At 41.4% G+C, this 27265-nt stretch overlaps 1 protein-coding gene across 1 annotated transcript in view; it reads left to right on the forward strand.

Annotated features, from left to right (window-relative positions):
• Positions 1–903: 903 nt before the first annotated feature.
• LOC124111212 (neuroglobin-like) overlaps positions 904–27265 on the forward strand; it is a 103515-nt gene continuing 77153 nt past the window's right edge. Inside the window, exons 1-2 of the mRNA XM_048394221.1 lie at positions 904–1257; positions 1817–2052. Coding sequence (XP_048250178.1) covers positions 1913–2052 — 140 coding nt within the window. The 5' untranslated portion in view covers positions 904–1257; positions 1817–1912. The remainder of the gene's footprint in view (positions 1258–1816; positions 2053–27265) is intronic.

Raw genomic sequence — 27265 nt, forward strand, 5'->3', positions numbered from 1 at the left:
TACGGATACGACGACATGCATCAACCAAGTCAGCGAGCTTGACCACCCGATCCCGTTTGTCGCCTCTTACGACAAGCATTGGGTTGCTGAAGATCAATTTTAACCCGGATCTCCACAGGATGAGACTTCTCTGCACAATATATAAAGCTTTAACCGTAATAGCTATCGTCGATATTGCTGCAGATTCGAATAATCCAGGAATTATGGGTTTGGTCGTTCATTTCTCTCAATGTTGATAAAACACCTGCCACTAAATGTTTTCTGCAGATCTGTGTTACGACAAACGATCCATTCACGTGGCATGCGACACAAAATTATCAAATAATGGATTATTACGGAACATAACTACATATAGTTAGTCTGCACTTATCGAAGGTAATTGGTAATGTCAAACTTGGTTATGCATTAGTCTAGACTGGCATATTACGTCATCGTCACCAACGGTATTTTTTACAGACAAACCTCCCCAATGTACGTACCCTGTGACAACACTAATGACCTTCGTCATGGAACTTACAATATTATCCGTCATAGCACTTGCAATAATATCCGCTCTAACCCATGCATCAATACTGGAGCAGGCTTCGGTATCAACCGCCCTGACTTGGACATTATCACTCGGCGCATCACAGCAGATACAGACTGGTTTGTGATAATCACCGCTCGTCTAACACTGTTATACGGAGTGTGTAGACGGTACCAAGTCAATATACGGTGATCGAAGACATTTTGATGAGACGGAGTCTATCACCGGATCTGGTCAGTATTTAATCAATCTTCTCTCAAACTGGACATTTCTCTAATCTACTAGGATTGTTCATTCAATTGGATCGAGACGACCATCCAAGCCGCCCCCAGCAACCTATGAAAAAGACACTGTCAGAGATTTTGTTGATGGCAAAACGTCGTTTGTGGTAGAGGTCTGATGGACAGTAAAAGTTCTTCCACAGGAACTGTGTCTTTATTCTGCTGTAACAGAAGATCTGTGGTGGTTATTATACGAAAGTGATCAATGTCCGTCGCCATTTACCGTCTACATCTCGAAACTTGATCCACAGAATAAGGCAGTTGGAGCATTAAGTTAACCTGGACAGTGTCCAGTTTCTGAATTTTTCATGAAGGGATCAGTGTTTATCTAATACGCCAAACGAGTCCTAAGTGCTCAACACGTCCACAACATCTTGGTTCTGTGCAGTTGCTTTCACAAACACAGAAACAACTTGGCTGAATGAATACTTGAAGTGTTGTCACCGAAAGGTAACCCTTCCTTGTGCTGAAAATAACTGGACCCATCCTTATGATGTATGGAGGAGGTTTACTATAGAATCAACTGTTCCAGCTAAAGGATTTAGGGAACAGAGTCTTTCGAGAACTACAAGATAATTGATTTTTCTGTCACGTATTTTATATTAGGAGAACGTTTGTGGTGTGTTCAATTATAACATTCTTGAATTAATCCTTACTGGAACCCGGGGCGTGATCGGATTATAAAATCGAGTTTAATAATTTTCAAAATTGCTTTTGGATATACATTGGTTGCTGTGTGTTATATTGTGTATGTGAGTTGCCTATCTTACGTTTGGAAATATGTAGAATATAATACATTCAGTTTTGTTTATGGACATTGACTACATGATGTCGGTATCAGTGTGTATAAAATATTCTTGATTCTCGATTTTTTTACGACACGATGTGTTGAATTGACTAAGTATGTTAAGCACCTTTTAGATTCGTTATAGTTAAATAACTCTTCTGGATTAGAGTTGAACTGAAATACCCAGCACCGCTTTTCGAATATTATCACCTTGTTTTTCAGGCCTGTTGTAATGGGGATCTACTGAAGCCTGTTTCTCTGTGATTCTGTGATTCTGTGAAATCTGTGACATCAGTGGACATTGTCGACTACACGACGATGGGGGCGGTGTGCACAAAGGATGATTACGTCAACGTTGGATACGAACGTCTTACGGAGGAACAGAAAGTTGTGTTAAAAGATTCTTGGCGTCTTCTTCAACAGGACATAGCCAACCTTGGTGTCGTCACATTCATGAAGTAAGTGATTCTTTACATGTACACTTTTTTTTACAAAGCTTTAGGATTCACAAAACAGACGGATCCTCGTTTGCGCTACGGTTCTTGGTTTGTTTGTTTTGACAATGCCGTACACCTTGATCGCGCGAAAAATTCGCGTTACAGTCGCGATCTTGATTTTTTTTTAACTTGATGTATTTCTGCTGCCTAAGACAAACTTTAGTACGTGGTTCGTTAAATGTTATTTTCCATGTTATTAAATGTTATAAACCATTTAAAGTCTAGCCCCCCCCCGATAATGTTCCTACATTGAACGTATACAGTCCTGATGGGCTATCGGCAGCCATTTTGTATGGATCCATATATAGGTTATCCATGGATTGATAAGCACGTGTTTTGTGTGATAAGGCTCAGTTTATAAGTATCAAATGGAAATTTAATACCTCATTTTAACCAATCAGAATCAAACATTTATCAATGTCATGGTAGCAATACAAATGAGCATGGCATTACACTGTGTAGAGTAAAATTACATATACATGTAATGGAATTAGTCATGGAATCTCGCCAAGTGGTCAACAGTTATGTACTACACGTATACAGAAGTGATTGTTCACGGTTCGAGTCCTGGATTCGCCACCCCCTTATGGCCCATTGGTGTGTTAGCACCATGCCGTACTCGTGGGTTTCAACCCCCCCCCCCCCCCCCCACCCCACCCCCCCACCCCCCCCCACCCCCCCAAAAAAAAACCCAACAAAAAACCCCAACAAACATCTAAGACCTGCATCACTTTTACTCCACATTAATTTGACACGCCATGATAAAACTATAAAAAAATGTTCAAAGTGGCGTTAAAACAAACTCAGTCGCTCACTTAACTTTATTGGTTTGTCACTGTCTGTCACCAGTGAATTATTGCTGAAAATATCCCCCATTCAAGTGGGGCCACATGGTATGGATTCATAGCAACCCGCGACTCCATGAATCAATACTAGTACTTGGCTAAAACTGTGTTACGCTCCACCAAACAATCTTAGCTTAACACAAGAAGGGTAACATCAAAGAAATGCGCATAGAATTATAATATAGTCTTACTACCAATCAATTCGATAGAAAGCTGACTGGAATAATATAATATAATGGGGGCCAATGGCTCTATGCTGTAATATTGCTGAGTGCGGCGTTAAACAACAACAACAACAACAACAACAAACGAAACAAGGAAACGAAAAACCTTTCACAGATTGTCAATAGTCGGGTTGCAATGATACAATCTGGCACGATACATATATCGATAGTGAGGTCACGATACGATACACGGTACGATAGATGATACATGATACATACTGGTAAAAATATCCATACCATAGGGAGAGAATAGAGTGTGTGTGTGACAGAGTGAGTGAGTTGGGTTTAACCCCGCTTTTGACAGTATGTCACTTGCATGAAGGCGTGTCATCTTCATGAGTGATTAAAGCCCAAAGCAATGTCCTGGATAGAAGGAAGGGGCACGGGTGGCCCAGTCGTCTAAGGCGCCGCGATTTGCTGGGCAGAGTTGCGTCCCTTGGACACGCCAGAAACCTATGATTGTGGGTTCGAATCCCGGTTCGCCCCGATTATGTTTCTAAGTTTGTCAGCACCATACCCGTGCTCGTGGGTTTCACCGAAATGATAAACGTCTGAGACCTGCATCACTTCTGGCTTTCCTCCCACATTAAGCTGACACGCCGCGATTAACTGGAATACTGTTAAAAGCGGCGTAAAAACCAACTCACTCATTCACTCCTGGATAGAAGGCCAACCAAACCACATATAGTAGATTTGAGTTATTCTGTGTTCCCTTTTCGCGAACACCTGGTGTCAGCACTGGTCATCGGTGGTGCAATAATGTAGTTTTTGCCTTCACACCCAATGGAAAATGTTTCGTCGAATAATTGAGACTGGTTATACTCTGGCGTTGGCGTTTTGTATTTAACTTATGAAAAGTGACTTGAGACCTCAAGTACACACGGACAGAAAGTACTATTTTACATTTCTTCTTCTTCTTTTCTTACATCTCACCCTTAAATATACTTATATCGTTTCGCTTCGGACATATTGTGGTACAGGGTATAACATAAATCTATCGACCGCCTCCCTGGTCTAGTGGTAGAGCGTCCGCCCGGAGAGCAGAAGGTCCAGGGTTCGATCCCGGGCCGCGTCATACAAAAAGACGTTAAAAGATTGTACTTGTTGTTACCCTGTCTGGCGCTCGGCATTAAGGGGCTAAAACAAGGACTGGTCGGCTCGGAGTCAGTATACTGTGTCTGAGTGGGGTATTCATGTTAAACTGCGGCATGGTATCTCAGTGAGCTAGCACTATAAATCGGCATCAATCCGGACTAGTACAAGCAGCCACACACACACATACACGCGCATGCACGTCGCTATATCTTGGACGCGACGTTAAACCCAATTTCACCTCATAAATCGATCATTCGATGAATCGTCACGTCCCTATTCAAAAGCATCAGACCCCGAAAGATATCTGTTTAAATTGTGAAAACCTGTACCTCCAAACGGTTTTGGGGCAGGACATGCTTACCCTATTCGTGAACACCTGGTATCATCTTCAGTGATCCATTTCATAAACTTTACATAATTTTAAGCCCAATGGAATCTGTTGCGTTAGAATAATCGAGACTGGTTATTCTCGGGCGTTGACGTTTTATATTTAATGAATTCGAAAATGGTTGCTATGGTAATGACGTTTTGTGTCCACTGAAAATTACCAAATGAAACTAAAGAACATCATCATATAAGGACAAATAACGTTTTTAGCTTTTTTTATGTCAAGTTTGATCAAGTTCTGAAAGTGAATGAAATAGGTTGACTTTTCAAATTTTAAGAGAAAAATGAACTTTGGGTCAACATGGGTCATAGTCTTGTTGCAATAAACACGCTTCTCGAAAACATGTAAAGTCATCCTTCCTCCTGCATATAACCTTGTTTGAGTCCAAAACATGTAAGTGTTGAAAAGAACCAAGTCAAAATCTTCTATAAAGCGATACATTTGATAACTACACAAGGATGTCTAAATTTGCTCATTTCTAAAATAAATCAGATCATGTCGGTCAAAATGGTTCTTATCATATTTCGCTTTTTATCAAGTTGACACAATATCTCAAAAAAGAGATCAGTATCAAATAAAAGGAAAAGGAAGAGGAACGTTTTCTCCCGGGACTCATAAGAACAAACGAATGGATTTTTATCTGAGAATGCCCAGCGGATGAAGATGTGATTGAATGGGTTTCAGCAATCAGTGATGTCTTAGCGTAGCGGGACGGCAAACAAAGTGAAATCGGCCTTTCCAAGCATATGGCTGGCAGATTAGAGTCAGTATTGATCACTGAAATTCCCACAACAATAGGTGGAAATTTCAGTGCCATAATTCTGGTAATTGAGTCTGTGGAACGAATAGATATATGAAATACGTGTACACAAACCACTCGACCCCATTTCGGCAGAGAAGCGGCACCTGGGAGCAGCGATAAGAGGCATAATAAGCTTCGAGAGGACATCAGAACAGTTTTAGGCTGGCATATCTAGGTTGTTACATGTATGCTTTGATGGGACATATATTAGTATTGACCTGCAGGGAGTCAACGTACCCAATAGTTCGTGCTTCAGTCCATTGACTTGCTAATATATGACCTCGGGTCCCCACTCTTCTCCTTAGAAAACACTTGGTATAAATCCGTCATCATTATTGCTTACCCAAGAAGGTCAATCCCTGAAGAATATTAAGGAATTCATTTTCTGGAGAGGCCGACCAATTATATGACTTCACGTTGGGTGAAGGAATTTCGGGTTCGGATTCAGTGTTGGGAAAATGACCAGGATTTGACCTTCAAAACCGGGACAAATGACCTTGCGAAAGGATGGAACAGGTGTATTGAACTGCAAGTGGACTGTGTTGTAAAACAATTAAAGCTCACGACAATATTTCAGTTCTGTGTATGCTGGACACAAAAAATTTACGTGTTGTCAAAGTCGCCGTGCTCGACAGATAGTTTTGAAATTTGACTTGGGCACACTGCAAATTTCCGTATGCCTTTCAGATCTCCTTGTCTCCATGCACTTGGCAGTATGACTTTAACCCTTCCTTGGTTCTTGTATATTAACCATTATTTCTTTAAACTCCACTTGGCTCTATGAATATGTCAGGATGACTTTAAACTCTCCCTGGCTCAATGTATTCGTCATAAAGCTCGTACCTCATTTGTATATAAAAAAAGTATAAAAATCAGGTGCACACTGATCCGTTGACTGGGTAACAATGTGGCGCTTTGTGCGTGCTTAGGGGTTTGGATATACCGCATTATAAGTATCCACATTCATTAATACATTACAATAAACCATTCTTGTCATTGCTTTAATCTCTCGTTGACTTTCTGCATATATCAGTATTACTTTAATGTCAGAATGTCAGCAAAACTATAAGTCCCTGTCACATATCCAATATTAAACTAAGACGCAGTATCGGGGTAGCCAGGAATAATATGTTCGAAGTGCTCTTGACGTTGACTGATTCCACAACAGATTGTTACTTCTCTAAACGTTATGTTCAAGGATATACTAGGATCTAACGTCCAGCGCCATACTGGTTCCGGAACATGAAGTCTTTTGTCATTAGGGCATATACGTGATTAAGTGAGGATATTTGACGTGATACTGTGAGGGTATTTGACGTGACACAACGAGGGTATTTGACGTGTTACAGTGGGGATATTTGACGTCATACAATTAGAATATTTGACGTGGTACAATGAGGGTATTTGGCGTGATACAATGATTGCAATTGAAGTAGTACAGTGAGGATATTTGACGAAATACAATGAGGGTTTGTGACGTGATACAATAAGGGTATTTGGCGTGGTACAGTGAGGATATTTGACGTGACACAATGATGGTATATGACTTGATACAGTGAGGGTATTTTACGTGGTACAATGAGTGCATATGACGTGATACAATGAGTGTATATGACGTGCTTAAATAAGGGCACATTGAGTGAGACAATGAGGGTATATAACGTTATACAATTATGGTATATGACGTGATAAAATGATGGTATATGACGTGATACAATGAAAGTATATGACGTAGTACAATGATGGTGTATGACGTAAACAATGAAAGTATATGACGTGATACAATTTTGGTATATGACGTGATACATTGACGGTATATGACGAAATACAATGAACATATATGACGTGATACAATGAGGGTATATTACGGGATACAATGATGGTATATGACGTGATACAATGAGAGTATATTACGTGATACAATGAGGGTATATTAGCTGATACAATGATGGTATATGACGTGATACAAAGAGGGTATATGTATATATATACAATATACAGTTTGGTGTACATCCCTCCACCCAAACTATCAAAATGTATGTTCCTCAGATACATTTAATAGAAGTAACTCTGAAGAATGATATGAAAGTATGTACTTACTAGATATGTTGAGTATCACCACTCTTTTACATGACTACTTTTATCGAACCAATCGATTGCCTAGCGCGGTATTGATATGGGAAACCCAAACCTAAATACTTTGGAAAACGTTTATGGATCAGTTTATGTTTCAGATGCATAAAACATGCATACAGAGCAAATCGTTAAAGTGTCTTCACGTAAATCGTTCCAGATTTTATCAACACATTGGCTACTTTTTGTATGATCAGACAAGTCTGTATCATGGCTAACGCTTCAGCGCATACTAATTTGCAAATGACTATATGTGGATATTTTTCAGAATACCCAATTCCCAGTTAACAGTATTTTTGTTGAATATTCATGTCATTTCCCACTTTAGTAGAACGGTAATTGTAATAGAACGCCGAATAAGGTAGCAACTATTGGCTAGTTCGCGTGATAGTTTCAAAGCTATTCAAAATGAACCGTTTTAACGGATTTATGAATACACGGGGCCAAAAACAGGATTTTACACTTATGAAACAAACACAAATACAATTACATGCAATGACCGTATTTGCGTATGTTTCCCGATAAGAACTGACTGTACACGACCAAATGATACGTACAATTCAAAAGTTGGTCATATGGACCTCGGTTAAGACGTGCATTTCCTAGCATGTATTAATTTGAGAAATACTTACCTTCGTGTGGTGATAATTGCACAGATGGCGCAGAATCGCTGCGCTGGTGCCCATCTGATAAAAAATTCGGCTTTAGTGTGTTTATAAACACTCAATGAGCGATGACATTTAAATAACGCATAAAACACTCAGTCGCAGAGTGCATACATCTTAAAAAACGAGTTACACGCTATGCATTAAGAAAAACTTGACTGTTTCCGTCAGTGCTTTCAAGACGAGTTCCGGAAGGTGAGAGTTAAATTGCTTCAAGTGCATACAGTGATGAAGCATTATTTGAACACAAACAACGAGAATAATTTATGGTTCAGCAAGATTGTTAACACAAGGTTATTGGGAAAATGGTTGGTTTCCGGCGGTGAGACTATTTCATTGCAACCGTATATGGCAACCGATAAAGATGGTCTGGGGCGCCGAAACTCAACGTACAAAGCTTTATCTCATAGCTGCGCGAGCATCCACAGGTTATGTATAAAAACGAGCAGCGTCACTTTGGGCTTTCTGGCAGCATGGTGATATAGTGAAAGCGATTAAGTATGGTGATATGTTGAATGTGATAAAGCATGGTGATATGATGAATGTGATGAAGTTTGGTGATATGATGAATGCGATGAAGCATGCTGATATGTCGAATGTGATGAAGCATGGTGATATGATGAATGCGATGAAGCATGGTGATATGATGAATGTGATGAAGCATGGTGATATGATGAATGTGATGAAGCATGGTGATATGTTGAATGTGATGAAGCGTGGTGATATGTTGAATGTGATGAAGCTTGGTGATATTATAAATGCGATGAAGCATGGTGATATGATGAATGTGATGAAGCATGGTGATATGATGAATGTGATGGAGCATGGTGATATGATGAATGTGATGAAGTATGGTGATATGATGAATGTGATGAAGCATGGTGATATGATGAATGCGATGAAGCATGGTGATATGATGAATGTGATGAAGCATGGTGATATGATGAATGTGATGAAGTTTGGTGATATGATGAAGGCGATGAAGCTTGGTGTTGTGATGTTTGCGATGAAGCTCATTCTTTATGAATTGGTATTGACAGATAATACCGCATGGTCTGTCCATCTGGTTAGACCAGCGTCAATGAATAATTCACTTTATGGATCATTATGGGGCATGGTAACGAGAGGCCACACTCTTCACATAATATGTATGTTTGGCCGTAACGCCGGCAACCTGTTATTGCAAACTAGCTTCAGATCGATACAGGGATTACATATCACACAGTTGGTATCTTATTATGTCACCTGAACAAACATTTCATGACCCGTGTTTGTATTGAAGAAAAGGAGGGCATTCATCGTGTCGACAGAATATCGATATCGCTAGGTGTCATGAAGACAAAATGACATATTAAACACTGAAAACAATGATTGTTCGCAAGCCGTGCCATGTCGCAAAGTGTCAAACGTTGTTTGGTTTGAGCAGGACTTTCATCGGCAAGAGCGTCGTATAGATGGATTCAAGTAGCCTTCTAAATGGTGTTGAATGTAGCTTTGGATAGTCAAACATAGACATATGTTTTATTCTTAATTATCGTGAAAGGCCATGCTGACATTCTCAGACACGTTACTAATTCTGAGATAAGTGCAAAACATGGAAGCATTACTGGTTTTATTTATTTATTTATTTATTTATTTATTTATTTATTTATTTATTTATTTATTTATTTATTTATTTACGCAGGACTGATAATAAACGTGGTATAATGTCGACAGATGTTACAAGTTACATAACAGTCATGACGTAGTGTAATAGTTCAATCATGGCAGTTGACTTGGTGATAATGTGACGTGTGATGACACCGGATAGTGAGTGAGTGAGTTTGGTTTTACGCCGCTTTAAGCAATAGTCCAGCAACATCACGGCGGGGGACACCAGAAATGGGCTTGACGCATTGTACCCATGTCGAGAATCGAACCCATGTCTTCGGCGTGACGAGCGAACGCTTCAACCACAAGGCTACCCGACCGCCCCGACACTGGATAGTCAAATGGCAGTAGGCACGGTGATGATATAACAGTGGTGATTATACAGGTTTATACAGACATGTGGGTGAGAAACCATTAGAGATAACTGGTATCAAACATATCAAAAATCGAATTCCAGGTCCGTGGCTGGTGCTGACCTGAGGTTGGTTGAAATTCTTTGATAACTTACTCGTGTTTCAGTCGAATTCACTCATGTCTGTGTCGAGACCTTATGCTTTTGAGTTAATAAATGTTCTTTATTATCATCGCCTTGATAATCCAGATATGGAGGAAACGTTTTGGTGGAGGGCCACACAAGGTTTGAATGATAATCAATAAGCCGGATGACACAACTCGTGACCGTTGTGTTATGTATTAATGCGCCACTCAGAATAGACAATATATGCATCGATTCGATGCTAAAGCGGTGTCATTCTAGGGTGTGCAAAACAGATTGCTACCTCGTTGTACGATACATGGTATCTGGCAGCCACATGTGTATTAATCTATCTGGACTTTTTCGAATTACTGCAGTAATCTAGACTTGCCAAATGTTATAGACTTGCATTGGCTGTATTGGATATATTTGTATGACAAACTGTCTAACAGTACTCCGCTTTCAGTTATATCACGGGGGGCACGGGGGGCCCAGTCGTCTAAGGCGCCGCGATTCGCTCTGCAGAGTTGCGTCCCTTTGGCACGCCAGAAACCTCGTGACAAGTCTAGCGGATAAAGTAGTGGGTTGTCACACTGAATTAAGACCCAGGGTCGATCTAGTCAGAAGGGTGTCAAACAATTCTTCGCCCATATCATGACGCATTGTACTCATGTGGGGAATCGAACCCCGATCTTCGGCGTGACGAGCATCGCTTGAACCACTAGTTCCCTAATGCATTATATACATTGAATTTACTTTAAGGAAATTGCTGTTTTTTCACGGCGTGAGCTCCAGATGGGAGGAAGCCCAAGTGATGCAGATGCTTGGTGAATACCCATGATGAAGGGTATGATGCTGATGTGCAAGGTTCATAACCGGAGAGCATCTGGGATTCGAACACATGAATCAAACTCTGCACAGCGACTTGTAGATGTACATGCTCTTTATGCTGTCATATCATCACAACGTTCTTGAACGCTGGACATGTCTATAATTCTCAGTTCCTAGCATTTTAGCAATCAATTCTCTTTCAGTCTTGCGACGAGAGTCAAGGGTCCTTTAATTCCTCCGTCTAGTGCTTTAATGAACGACCATATTAAAAGTCGACTTTAAATCACACTGTCAATGAACATTATTGCATAAAAATGCTTGAATGTCCAATATGTTTTGCTTGACCCCGAAGACTTGGGCAATCAGTTGCTTCAAAGAACGTAGCAAGAACACTCAATAGATAATGAGCGCTTTTGAGACGTAGCTTCAGTTATTTTCGATTTTCAGTGATCCATTCATTTAATTTCCATCACAATTTTGCCTTTTACGCCCTATGGCATCTGTTTCGGCAGATAATCGGGACTGATTATTCTCTGGCTTGGACGTTTTCAATTTTAGTGACAAACACGAAAGATATGAGTATTTTCTTTCATCTTGAGGTTCAATTTTGACAATACCATCTGGTTTTGGTCTTTACGTGGCGACAAACCCATCTAGACAAATCACTGATTTCCTTTTGAAATGTTCTGAATCTTCTCTCCTTTGGGGAGCTGCAAAAGCAATTTGAAGATCTTAGGTTTGTCAATACTTTATTAATTCAGTCCTTGAACGCCCGTTGAGTGGAAACATAACATTTTGATCAAGTTGCCTTCTTAAAACGTTCACTACACCAATGGTTCCTATTGCCATTGCTTATAATGGTGTTTATCATGGCCATGGGAGAGCATGGGTGGCCTAGTCGTCCCCAGGCGTGCCAGATATCTTCAACTCTTGGTTCGAATCCGATTTCGCCTTAACGTTTGTCAGCACCAGTCCCAAGCCCATGGCTTGCATGACGCGTCGTCATATAACTGAAGCTGTTCAAAGTTGAGATACATAAAAGCATCAAAACCCTTTCCATATTTACAAGATATCTTTGCTAAAAGCAGTGTCGATTGTACGATTCCGACTATATCATAAACCTGTGTATATGAATCACTATCAAACAGGGACGATATCAGGTGTTCGCGAAAAGTTGAGCGGATCCTGCCCCGACGGTGACATACGTCACAAACACATGTAAAAGCGAATCAGTTTCACTTGAAAAAAACCCAAGAAAACATATGGTTTAAGTCGAAATTGGGAATTGCATCGGACACCATTTTTGTCGCTGATGTGTCAAATTTGGAAATGTCCTTCACATGTCTACCATAACACATTCTGAAAGCCTTGCTGGGGCATTGAATGTTGTACGAGTCTCCTTGGTAGAAAGAGTATGCTCGATTGTGCCTTTGTGGTGGTGAAATAATAAAGGGAATGTTGACTATTGGAAACTTGAAGTCATCCCTCTTGTCATACAGTCTTCTGGAGAGTGTTCGTCAATCTTTACGCATAGATCCAATGAGGCGGTCTCACTAGTCTCCGTTAAATTAGTGGAGTGAATTGACTTTTTGATGGTTATTAAACGATATCAGATCGATATACCTGAAGCTTAAGTTAAGCTTCTTGTCCTATTTACCTTGTTTTGACTTTGCAAATCCGAGAAGAAGTTCCGGTTCATATGCATAAGGAAACAGATCAGCAAGAAGGGGGGCACAAACCATGGCTTCAGTCGTGTTATCAAAATCATTCATTTTGGAAACAGCACATGTTTATACTTATTTACTACTCATGAATTGCCAAGTAGTTTAAGTGTTCGCCTGTCACGCCGAAGGCCAGGGGGCGATTCTCCACATGTGCGAAGCCAATTCCTGGTTTTAGTTTAAGACTTATTTCTATGCAAGGCTGTCAAGGGTGACACAGTTAATAGAGTTTTATTGACTTTCCATGATATTTGACGAAAGTCGTCATCCACATATTTCTTGAGAGACGTTTATACTGGCATTGACAGGCACACAAAGGTGCTGCAGGTAATCTAATACAAGTATTATTTGCTGTTCAGAGTTTCGTCCCTTGGGCACGCCAGAAACCTATGATCGTGGGTTCGAATCCCGGTTCGCCCCGATTATGTTTCTAGGTTTGTCAGCACCATACCCGTGCTCGTTGGTTTCACCAAAGTGGTAAACGTCTGAGACCTGCATCACTTCGGGCTTTCCTCCCACATTAAGCTGACACGCCGCGATATAACTGGAATACTGTTAAAAAGCGGCGTTAAACCCAACTCACTCACTCACCCATAGAACCTGTTTACAAGTTTTACAAATAGCTGATGTCGTCACTGTACTGTACTAAAATTCGTGGATGTACATGATATGTACAAGTTGTAGAGCGTCCGCCCGGAGAGTGGAAGGTCGGCGGTTCAACTGCGGCAAGGGATCTCAGAGAGTTAGTAGTATAAGTCGGCATCAGTCCGGAGTAGCAGACACACAGATTTGTTATGTGCATCGATCCGTTATTAATTCATAATGACATTTCTTTAATGGCGGTTCGACAGCCGAGTCGTATCAGTCGTATGATTAGAGGCAGTCATTTAGCGCTCACTCTAAGCGCTACTTTATGCCCAAACTTGGCTTAAACAAGTTAAATTTTCATTGAACAATTGTAAGCTGTACAATGTTGTGGTGGTAGTATAACATTGGTGTCATCTGCACAAGGAGAATTTCATCGTGACGTATTGCTGTCACGTGTTACTTTAGGTCTTCTGGCCCATGGGTGTCGATCCATTGCTTCCTTTTTAAGTGTGTTCCGGGAGACTCCTTCCTTAATAACCCTGGAATATTATAAAAGCGCTCACTCATATGTCGATTGATGTTCAAATATCAGAACATGAACATTCGACCAACAGTTGCGTAATCATCTCGCTATGTGATAGTTCCTGTTGCCTCGTAGTATAAAACATCCATTTTCCAATTATCGATTTTCTTTAGCCATTCGAAAAAACGGGAGCTTCTATTCACGTCTTTCCAAATGAAATCTCTTTTTACATAATTAATCTCTAACAGTAAAGAAGATTCATTTGTTTTTTTATTTCTCTTTAAATCAATAACTAACTGCCATGCTTTGTCAAGTTATTCAATCACCAACTGAAATAACTCTGCATTGTAGATTTCTGAGGACATTAACTAAATATAATTACATAATGATCGGTGGCACGCGGTCCTGTGTACACGACATCAGGCGAAGTTTAACACCGTTGGGACCTCCTCCGTGGCCTAGTGGTAGAGCTTCCGCCCGGAGTGCGAGTGAGTGAGTGAGTGAGTATGGTTTTACGGCGGTGGACACCACAAATGGGCTTCACACTTAGTACCCATGTCGGGAATCGAACCCGGGTCTTCGGGCGTGACGAGCGAACCCTTTAACCACTAGGCTACCCGACCGCCCCGCCCCGACATCAATACCCGGAGTGCGAAAGGTCCAAGGTTCCATCCCCGGTCGCGTCATACCAAAAGACGGTTAAAGTTGGCACTCCCCTAAATGCCGAGCAGAAACTAAAACTGGTCGGCTCGGAGTGTAACGTGAATGAATGGGGTATTCATTTTACACTGCGGCATACATGAAAATTCCGGGGTAGAATAGGTCTTCAGCAATCCATGCTTTCCGTAAAAGGCGACTATGCTTGTCGTAAAAGGCCCCATAATGCCGAGCACCAGACAGGGTAACAACAAGTACCATCTTTTACGCGGCCGGGGATCGAACCCCGGACCTTCCGCTCTCCGGGCGGACGCTCTACCACTAGACCACGGAGGCGGTCTGTTGATCGTCCGAAAAGTGACATTCTTGAGGAGCATCGTGAAAACGCTCAACTCGCGGCGCGACTTGACGATAAAGAAACTCTAGTTTCGATATGTGTACAAAATATGACCAACTATCTGCCAAGTCAAGTTTATATAATTAGCCCTGAGACTTTCAAATCAGAATGAGCAGTTTTCTAGAACAAATAACGTTAAAATATTTGACCTCCCGTAAAACCAACGATGGAAACCTCTTGCAAATCTTCTCTGATGTTATGAAAGATAAAGGGTGTTATCATGGATTGGGAGAATATAGTCCCCATTCACTGAATTGAGCATATTGATAAATCTGTCATCAAACCGATAATGGTCAAGCTGAAGTCTGTGGAGTCAAAACGCAGGATTGTTAAGACCAGGGCCCACTTGCACAAAGCGATCTTAGCGTTAAGATGATCGTAACTCCCATACATTAACATAGACTTACGATAGTCGTAGCGCTAAGATCGCTTTGTGCAAGTGGGCCCAGGAAGCGGTTCAGTGAAACAGCGTCAATCGATCTGCGTAGCAGATGACGTCACAAAAACCAATGCGTTGCTTATCGATAGACTCAAAAGTCACCAACAAATAGAACATGCACGGTGCTTTAAGGAATAGTGTCCGGGCTGACAAAGTATGGGAAACGCTATAAGATTTACCCACCGATCCCGTCAGTCGCCTCTTTCGACAAGCATCGTCGCCTTTTACGGCAAGCATGGGTTGTTGAAGACCTATTCTAATCCGGTTCTTCACAGTTTTGTTTGTGGCAGTAGTGTTCTGTTTGGTATTCTTTATTTATCCTCTTCAACCTGCAACATTGAAGGTGTAGTTCTGTACAGTGCACGAGAACTGTGAATACGTCCATTAGGGCTGGGACGGGTAACTCGGGTACCCGGGTCGGGTGGGTACTGAGTAGGACCCGGGTACCTACAGGACTATCCGGACCCGTGGTTAGTCATGTGATATATAGTTTAATGACAAAACTTATAAAGAACTCTATGGTAACACCACAAGTCACTAATGTTCGCATTTCTTTCTGACTTATCACCCATTCCTCCTGACTTTTCATATAGTTGAATAAAGATATAACTTAAGTCAACTTCAGTGTGTGCATGACCAGATCGTTTAAAACATTTATCTAAATACGTTTTGCAAGTGATGTGGTTAAAATAAATTCCCAATCGGACATCTCTTGAGACATACAGTGGGTACCCGGGTAGGGTCGGGAAATAAGGGGGTGGGTACCCGGGTAGTAAATTTGGACTCGTCACAGCCCTGACGTCCATGCAATACGGGTGTTTCTTCGGATGAATTATTCTGTATATTATGCAACACCGTGTCCGTCTGGATATGAACCAGTGTATTGACGTCTGAAGAACGTTTTATACCATGTGCTGCCGGTGAAGTTGCAGACGAATACTCGTTGACATTTTATGAACGCTTTAAAATGGCATTCTCATGAATGCTGAGGGAGACAGTTGTCGCCCACACTGATATTTTGTTCAACGCCGCACTCAGCAATATTCCAGCCATATGACGGCGGTCTGTACATAATCGAGTCTGGTGGTAGAATAGGTCTTCGGCGCACCATGCTTGCCGTAAAAGGCGACTATGCTTGTCGTAAAAGGCCAGGTGACAAACGGGATCGGGTGGTCAGGCTCGCAGATTCGGGTGATGCATTTGGGAATCAGGCAAAATGGCGATGGATATTATATGAATGGGTCACTGAAAATCAGTGATAACACCAGGTGTTCGCGAAAAGGAGTAAACATGTCCCACCCTACAAGTAGCTACACCACTCACACAAATTTCATAAAAAGTATTTATTTGTTGCCTGGCGCCGCACAGGAAAAAAAACTGTGTCATCAAAACATCAGAGTTCTAAAGTTACTGCAGTTGGGCAAACGTATTTAGGAAATACTTTGATATCTGCTTAGAACACGGGGTGGAAATAACAATAGAAAAGGTACCCCCATACTGTCTTGTATATACACATGGATCGATGCTCATGATGTCAAGACCCGTGAAGATCCGGGGTAGAATAGGTCTTCAGCAACCCATGCTTGCCGTAAAAGGTGACTATGCTTGTCGTAAAAGTCGACAAACGGGATCGGGTGGTCAGGCTCGCTGACTTGGTTGATGCTCGTCATCGATCCAAATTGAGTGGATCGATGCTCATGACATTAATCACTGGATTGTCTGGTCCAGACTCGATTATTTACAGACCGCCGTCATATAGCTGGAATATTGCCGAGTGCGGCGTAAAACAACAAACCAACCATCATGATGTCAATCACTGGATTGTCTGGTCCAGACTTGATTAATAACAGACCGCTAGAATATAGCTGGAATATTGCTGAGAGCGGCGTCAAACAACAAACAAACAAACAAACATGCTCACAGATGTAAAGGTGAAGAGAGACGCCAGGAATCGTCGTCTTCAACACCTGTCTAGACATAAACACCAAAACTTTGCTTAAAGAATTAACACACGCGGGGTGAAACGTGCACACAGATAAAGTTACCAGACGGTGTTTACACTCACATCAAACCAGAGGGAGATAACATCGCCCTGAGTAATCGAGCTGTTATCAATGAAGGTTATATAATCTTATCGCACTTTGGTGTTCCCTGTGTTGGTCAAGTAAACAGTCAGAAAAGATTTGTTGTTTAACGCCGCACTCAGCAATATTACAGCTATATGACGGCGCTCTGTAAATAATCGAGTCTGGACCAGACAATCCAGTGATTGACATCATGAGCATCGATCCACGCAATTGGGATCGATGACATGCATCAACCAAGTCAGCGAGCCTGACCACCCGATCCCGTTAGTCGCCTTTTTACGACAAGCATAGTCACCTTTTTACGGCAAGCATGGGTTGCTGAAGACCTATTCTACCCCGGAATCTTTACGGGTCAGTCAGATAAGTAGGGACCACATGTTGCTCACTTTCGTCGTTATTGAATACTCCCATTACCAGTACAGTGACTACAGTTTTCCTCAGTGATGGCAGTTGAATGGTTTTCCTGATCTTGGATAATCATCGAGGCTCTCTCTTCCCCTCATCAGGGGCGGTGGGGGTAGCCTTGTGGTTAAAGTGTTCGCTCGTCATGCCGTAGACCTGGGTTCGATTCCCCACATGGGTACAATGTGTGAAGCCCATTTCTGGTGCCCCCCGTCGTGATATTGCTGGAATATTGCTTAAAGCGGCGTAAAACAATACTCACTCTTCCCCTTATGAACTCCGCTGCTCATGATGTCAATCGCTGGATTGTCTTATCCAGACTCGAAAATTGACAGACCGCGGTCAAAAAGCTGGAATATTGCCGAGTGTGGCGTTAAATAACAAACAAACAAACAAGCAAACAAACAAACACTACCCTGAACCTTTATACCCCCATAGGGTAAAATCCAAGCCTCTCCCCTCACATTCCTGTTAGCCAAACCCGAACAATTTATTGCTGCGAGAGAACACACGATTCTCATACCGTGTGGTTTTGAAGCGGAAGTAAAATCTATAGACACATCCATTAAAACGTCGTTCAGAGTAAAAAATTGGGCCCCGTCGTGTTCGTCGGTTGTGATCATTTGATTCTTCATGACTTGTGGAAATTTGGGACATCCAGCCATGGTTTTCCCTTGACGTTTGATTGGTCATGTAGACAGCTCTCTGGCGTATCGTCCTCGACCACTGCAAATGAACAGCTATCAACACGCCTCAGTCAGGGTCCCTACCTGGAGATATTATAAATTACTTATGGGTGAGGTGAAATGGGGTGTTACGTCAAGTTCAAGATTATTTCACTCATATTGGGACTATCGTGCAATCATGTACAAGACTTCCGCCCGTACCCCCTTCAAATATATATATATATATATATATAGTAAACTACGGTTATAACGAACTCAAAGGGACCACTTATTTTAGTTCGTAATAACCGTTGTTCGTTATAAGCATATATACAGCACATATACAAATGGGCGAGGCCAAAAATATACAGTTCGTTATATCCATCAGTTCGTTATAACCGTAGTTTACTGTATAGCTAAAACGATTGAGCAGCAATGCTTACATGTACAGTGAGTGAATATGGTTTTACGCCGCTTTTAGCAATATTCCAGCAATATCACTGCGGGGGACACCAGAAATGGGCTTCACACATTGTACCCATGTTGGGAATCGAACCCGGGTCTTCGGCGTGACGAGCGAACGCTTTAACCACAAGGCTACCCGACCGCCCCCTTACATATACAACGATAGGAGGGGGTACACGGGCGGAAGTCCTTCCCAATCATGTGTGTGGCTGCTTGAACTCGTCCGCACTTATTATATTACTCAAAAGAAGTTAAGGATCATCCGATTCTTTCATAATGGTAAAGTTAATCTGTCATGACATGAGAGGTGAGGTGAGGTGAAATTGGGTTTAACGTCGCGTCCAAGATTATTGCACTTATATAGCGACGTGCATGCACGTGTGTGTGTGTGGCTGCTTGTACTAGTCCGGACTGATGCCGATTTATAGTGCTAGCTCACTGAGATACAATACCGCAGTTTAACATGAATACCCCACTCAGACACAGTATACTGACTCCGAGCCGACCAGTCCTTGTTTTAGCCCCTTAATGTCGAGCGCCAGACAGGGTAACAACAAGTACCATCTTTTAACGTCTTTTGGTATGACGCGGGCGGGGATCGAACCCCGGACCTTCCGCTCTCCGGGCGGACGCTCTACCACAAGACCACGGAGGCGGTCCATGACATGAGAGATTAACTATAGTAATATGAAAGAATCAGGTGATCCTTAACTTCTTTTGAGTAGTATATATGTAAAAGTGCTTGCCCACTGAGACACCATGCGCCAGTTTGGACACAAAACACTGACTCAAAGACGACCAGTCCTTGTTTTTAATCCCTAAATGCCGAGCGCCAGACAGTTACAACAATGTTAAACCAACAGATTGGTTTGCCTATGTTTATTGCAAGGTATCTTTCTCTCTCGAAATAACCTCTCAGGAGATAGCCTAGTGTTTCAGACGTCCAATTTTTTAAAATCGAAGATAAGAAGTGAAACTTTTTCATTATGATGGGAATCTAACCTGCAACCTTATCGTGTTAAGTTTTGTAACCCACTGAGCCACAAGGCAAGTAATAAGATGTTAAAGTTCAGATATCACGAGTTAGTTATGTCTATGCTGCACGTGTTTCTTTCTCTAGCACGCTTTGATCGCATTCCTTTTATACCGCGACATACTGTATTGTTTCGCTATAAGAAATTCGATGTTTTCTTATTTTTTTCTGCTATTTCTTGCATTTAGATGGTTTATAAGTGAGATAAAGTGCTTTATCCTTCACATGAATCTTCTAACGCCTTTTGGTATAACGCGATCAGGGGGATCGAACCGTTTTGTCTCCTGGCAGACGCACCATCTACTCCACCAGGTGGCGGTTTGACTAATCCGTGAACCTTGTTTTGTGACGCGCAATAATGAAAGATTAAACTGTCTCCATTTTTCAAAACAGAATAAGAAACTTATTTTTTAACCACACGTGGCAATGTTGTTTAAACGCATTAGATGCTTATATTAGGGTTTTTACGTCAATCGGACCCCTGGTAAAAACTCGTCACAATTATTAATCATTATATGGCATTTTCTTTGCCAAAAAAACTCATTTTAGGTTCTGTTTCAAGTTTCCTAAACCAGTTAGATGGTTCTGTCAATGCAACAAATAAATGGTTTCAGAGACGTAACATGACCCTCGAATATGTACCGTTACCGACTACTGTAATAACTTGTTCAATTGGACAAATTAATGCAGTAAATTGTTCAAAATGCACATGCTTATCATATTGCTCGAAATTTCTTATAATCTGTTGTGCATAATAGATATGTATGCACAGACATTTGTATTATGTATGAAATATGGACATTAAAAATATGAATAACCTACATATGAAGTAATGTTTTGTTTGTTGTTTAACGCCGCAGTCAGCAATATTCCACCTCCAGGACGGCGATCTGTAAATAATCGAGTCTGGATTAGACAATCCAGTGATTGACATCATCAGCATTGATCCATGTGTATAAACAAGATAGTATGGGAGTACCTTTTCTATTGTCATTTCCATCCCGTGTTCTAAACAGATATAGGGGCGGTCGGGTAGCCTAGTGGTTAAACGTTTGCTCATCACGCCGAAGATCCGGGTTCGATTCCCGACATGGATACAATGTGTGAAGCCCATTTCTGGTGTCCCCCGCCGTGATATTGCTGGAATATTGCTAAAAGCGGCGTAAAACATACTCACTCACTCTAAACAGATATCAATACGTTTGCCCAACTGCTGAAGCTATAGAACTTTGATGTATTGATGACGCACTGTTTTTTCCCTGTGCGGCGCCAGGCAACAAACAAACACATACTTTTTTATGAAACTTGTGTGAGCGACGTAGCAACTTGTAGGGCGGGGCATGTTTACTCCTTTTCGCGAACACCTGCTGTTACCACTGATTTTCAGTGACCCATTCATATAATATCCATCGCCATTTTGCGTGTTACGCCCAAGGGAATCTGTTTCAGCGGATAATCGAGACTGATTGATGTTCTATATTTAAAAAAAACAACAACATCAAATGAATATGAAATAGCTGACTGTTTTGTTACGCTATATCTGCGCACATGATCCTATCATTATCATGCAATAAAGATTGCAGCGTTAACGTTGTTATACTACTACTACTACTACTACTGACCCGTGAAGATATACTACTACTACTACTACTACTACTACTACTGACCCGACCCGTGATGATTCCGGCGTTGAATAGGTCTTCAGCAACCCATGATTGCCGTAAAAGGTGACTATGCTTGTCGTAAAAGGCGACTAACGGGATCGGGTGGTCAGGCTCGCTGACTTGGTTGATGCATGTCATCGATCCCAATTGCATGGATTGATGCTCATGATGTCAATCACTGGATTGCCTGGTCCAGACTCAATTATTTACCTACCGCCGTCATATACCTCTAATATTGCTGAGATGCGGCGTTAAACAACAAACAAACAAAACTACTACTGCTGCTACTACTACTACTACTACTACTACTACTGGTTGCCTTTTCAGAACAAAAGAAGTTTAATGTGATTACAAGCATTTGGGTAAATAAAGAAATGGGAATGAAAAATAGCCGAATTAGACGCATCTCTTGATCAATTAGTGAGTAATAAAAGTATTTGTTTTATTTGTTTTATTTGCGTGAAGTTGGAATAAACATCTCACGTATCTGTTGATTTGCCATAGTTGATAGTTATATTTGAGTGACACTGTTGAGTGAACTCATACCATAGATCAACTCACTGATTGGTCGTGAGTGAGCTCATCTCTCTATTTGAATCATTTTTTTCGGAACACAGTTGCGTTTTTTTCAACTATCCCAGTGTTTTAATCCCTTATAATTACGTCACATTGCCTGCAGGCTACATCAAAGCAATTTATACTGTTATCACAAAGGTCGAACTCCCGGTAAGACGTCATCGCATCCCAACTGCGTGGATCGATGCTCATGATATCAATCACTGGATTGCCTGGTCCAGACTCGATTATTTACAGACCGCCGTGAGACGTTTACCAACAAACTACTTATGATGATGTTGGTGATGAATATACACTGCTGTCATGCCCCCTTTAAACACACACAACTGCATTTCTTATGGACACTGAAGCAGACAGACGTTGATGCTGTTGTGAGCGACGCCTTTACTTACGTCCCCGGTACCACTACATTATTGATACCCGCGTGCGCGTTTACGACAAACTTAATCATTTTGCACTTGCGTGAATAATTACAGACAGTGTTTGGTGCCGGCTTTCAAGTCGCTCTCAACAATAAATCAAGCACTCCCCACTTGCAATAAGGATGTCACCGCAGCCCTGCCACGGAACGGATGAAATCCATCACCGAACAAATTAATAGCCTGCTTTTTAAAAAGAATTTTGCCATGGTTGGAACAACGTGTGTTTAATCGCGTCATAATTTGACTCAACGTCAGCTTTCTCTGTCCATCATGTTGTTACAGTATTATACTTATGTTATTATTTAACCCAATCGCGTGAATCTCGCTCATGTATGCAATTGTTTTTACTGTTAATCCTCAAAGAACCGTAATTATTCTGTACCATGTTCATTATTCAACCTTGATTGACAACGGTATAAGGATCAATACCGGAACGTTGCCATTACAGTAAAATATAGATTTTGTTGTTTTCCATAAATTGTATCTACTTTGTCATCCGTTAACTTTTAAGTTATGCCTTTCAATCAGTTATCTTTAAGAACTTTTAAACACCAAATGATGGATAGGAATAGAAGCCGTTCTTTAATTGTACCGTTAGGACAGGTGATCTAGTGTCTATTTAAATAGCTGTGCCTTTTTGGCGGCTGACGTTTTCATATTTGTCAGTAAAACAATACTTTGATAAGTGCTGGCTTTTTAGTTGAAAAAGGTGTTGACTGCAGCCACTTTCAGTGATTTCCAGCTTGGCTCTCAACTCCAACTCGTTCAGGCAGTAATTGGGGCGGTCGGGTAGCCTAGTGGTTAAAGCGTTCGCTCGTCACGCCGAAGACCCGGGTTCGATTCCCGACATGGGTACAATGTGTGAAGCCCATTTCTGGTGTCCCCCGCCGTGATATTGCTGGAATATTGCTAAAAGCGGCGTAAAACCTCATTCACTCACTCAGGCAGTACTTGCGTGTGAGATGTAAGGTATTGGTGCAGTGAAGTGATGGTATATTCAAACAATAAAGTGCGAAATACTTTTCTAACATTTTGGAAGGGTCCAAACGTCTTTTTGGCACTGGTGTGGGAATTCGTACAGCACCTGGCACTCCAGCATCGTTGACAACTGTGTGGACCTCGGATGGGAATTTGTTGAACCATAATTTGCAAACCAACTCTTTCAACGCTGTCTATCATAGCTTGGCTCAGGACTTTTCAGTCACCCCTCTGAATTCTGCAGAGTTCTCATTTCCCACTGATGTTAAGGTTTGTCAGCACCATACTTGTGCCCGTTTGTTGAACCAAATTCATAAACGCCTAAGACATGCATCATTGACGACTTTCCACCCAAGCCCACGCGATGTGATATATTTAAACTGTAAGAGTGAGTGAGTGAGTGAGTATGGTTTTACGCTGCTTTTAGAAATATTCCAGCAATATCACGGCGGGGGACACCAGAAATGGGCTTCACACATTTAACCCATGTCGGGAATCGAACCCTGGTCTTCTGCGTGACGAGCGAACGCTTTAACCACTAGGCTACCCGTCCGCCCCTTAAACTGTAACAAACTTATATGGTAAAGCTTTCAAAACGTTTTATCGCAGACATGTGGAAGACATTTCCAAATTTGACGAATCAATGACAAAAATGATGTCCGATGCGATTACCTATTTTGACTTATACCATATGATCCAGTGTATTATTTGGTTGAAAAATTATCTTGCCTTTGCATGTGTTTGTGACGAGTGCCACCGGCGGGGCAGGATACGCCCACCTTTTCGCGAACAGATGGTTTCATCACTATTTTTATAATGATTCAAAAACACAACGTCATGCCCATCATATATTCGGAATCGAACACCGGGATCTGTTTTTTAGTTTGTTTGTTGTATATATCATCGATATTCCAGCTATGAAGCGGCGGTTTGTAAATAATCGAGTCTGGACCAGACAGTCCAGTGATTGACACCATGAGCATCGATCAACGCAATTTGGATACGATGACATGCATCAAGCAAGTCAGCGAGCCTGACCACCCGATCCCGTTAGTCGCCTCTTACGCCAAGCATAATTGCCTTTTACAGCAAGAATGGGTTGCTGAAGACTTATTCTACCCCGGATCTTCATCTGAGGGATAAGATGGGGGCTTCACATAATTCCAGATTTGTACAAAAACTACCAGTTCAAAAATGTCATGATGTTGTTAAATAGCCTATTTATTTCGCATGACGGGAGATAACTGCCACTGAATGTCACATCTCTCAATGGATGACCTTCTGTGGCGATTATTATATGCTTGACCCGTTTTAAGAATTTTATAGGATTTGCTCAACAAAGGATAAAGCACTGGAAATATTCTTTTCAAGTAAAGGTCAAAGTTAAAAATATGAATAATCTACACTACGAAGTTGGTTTGGTTTGTTGTTTAACGCCGCACTCAGCAATATTACAGCTATATGACGGCGGTCTGTAAATAATCGAGTCTGGATCAGACAAACCATTGATTGACATCATGAGCATCGATCCACGCATTTGGGATCGATGACATGCATCAACCAAGTCAGCGAGCCTAACCACCCGATCCCGTTAGTCGCCTTTTACGACAAGCATGGGTTGCTGAAGACCTATTCTACCCCGGAATCTTCACGGGTCGAATAACTCACGAGTTAACCCCAGGCCCCGTTGCATTCCAGCAAAGTATTTGATGAAAGCTGTTGAACATGTTCCATCATAACAACAAACAGACGTTTGGAACTTGACGTAACGTCATCCAACATCGTCACGGGGGTGTTTTGAACGATTTGAACCATTTCCTGTGATGTAACGAGCACTGAAGTCCTCCCCACTTGAAATAGTTTGTTTGTTTGTTTGTTTGTTTGTTAACGCCGCATTTAGCAATATTCCAGCTATATGACGGCGGTCTGTAAATAATCGAGTCTGGGCCAAAAATCCAGTGATCTTCACGGGTCACTTGAAATAGAATCACGAAATATCGCGATTATTAATTAACGGCGATAGCGGCACGTGCGCTGCAAACAAGCCATTCCGTCGATAAGAAATATTACTTACAGTAATGACCAAAAAAAGCAAAGAGCGCTTTTCAAGAAATATCCATTTTACAAGCGAAAAGCATCATCGTTGAGTTTTGATCACGTGGTTACAATCCGGAACGTCGGCAGTCAGAAGACTGCAAGCGGCTATATTTAGCAGCGCACGTAGCGCACGTACATTGCCAGCAAAACTAAAAGAAAAAAAAATCGTTCAGATGTTTTATTAAAACCCTATTAACCTTGTTCGAAACGCACGCACTGCTGAATATAACCGCTTGCAGTCACCTGATTGCCAGGTGTGTCTTCCCTTGCTGATTTATTGATTTGGGTTCAACAACAGTGTGAGCTCCTTGTGGGAAAAGTTTGGTTTGATGAACACATGAAGAATGAAGCCTCCTGTTGTGATGCAATAACGGACCGTAAGGCAATATTTTTTTTGTCTTTGTTCAAATTCGCATTCCACAATATTCCCAATTCTTCACGGGTATGAGTGAGTGAGTGAGTGAGTGAGTATGGTTTTACGCCGCTTTTAGCAATATTCCAGCAATATCACGGCGGGGGACACCAGAAATGGGCTTCACACATTGTACCCATGTCGGGAATCGAACCCGGGTCTTCGACGTGACGAGCGAACGCTTTAACCACTAGGCTACCTGACCGCCCCTTCACGGGTATGAAACAAAATGAAAAACAAATGAATTAAAGAAGATAAACCTGTGTCCTTAACGTTTCCTCCGAAATCCCATTTTATCTGCAATTTGAAACAAAAATACGGAAGTTGACCTCACTGACTGACTGACTGGTCATGTTTGTTTATTTGTCGTTTAACGCCGCACTCAGCAATATTACAGCTATATGAGCGCGCTCTGTAAATAATCGAATCTGGACCAGACAATCCAGTGATTGACATCATGAGCATCGATCCAAGCAATTGGGATCGATAACATGGATCAACCATGCATGTCTTTGTATCCCAGGTCGATGCTCATGTGAACCCCCCTAGATTATCTGGTCCAGACTCTGAGTATGTTGTTAAAACAAATGCGCAAAAAACACACATTGTTTAATCTCCCTTTTTTTATCTTCCTAATGGCGAATCGTCACAGAAGTTAACCTTGCCGCGTAACATGGTAACATACTGAACGTTTTCACTCAAAATAGGAAATTCTTACCAACCTACCCAGAGGTGTTCAATGAAGCATGGGCTACATACACATTTATTAACTTACTTATTTTAGTTAGTTAGTTAAATTATAAATTTGTTGTATATTCATTCAGTTTTGGTTAATGCAAAAGCCTTCAGTTTCATTGTATGAATCATTCAAATGAATTGAAGTGTGATTGATAAATTGAAAAAAAAGTGAAAGACGTTTATATATTCAGAATACATAGTT

The sequence above is a fragment of the Haliotis rufescens genome, unplaced genomic scaffold (genome assembly GCF_023055435.1).
Source record: "Haliotis rufescens isolate VD_foot unplaced genomic scaffold, xgHalRufe1.0.p SCAF_13, whole genome shotgun sequence".
Classification (NCBI taxonomy): domain Eukaryota; kingdom Metazoa; phylum Mollusca; class Gastropoda; order Lepetellida; family Haliotidae; genus Haliotis; species Haliotis rufescens.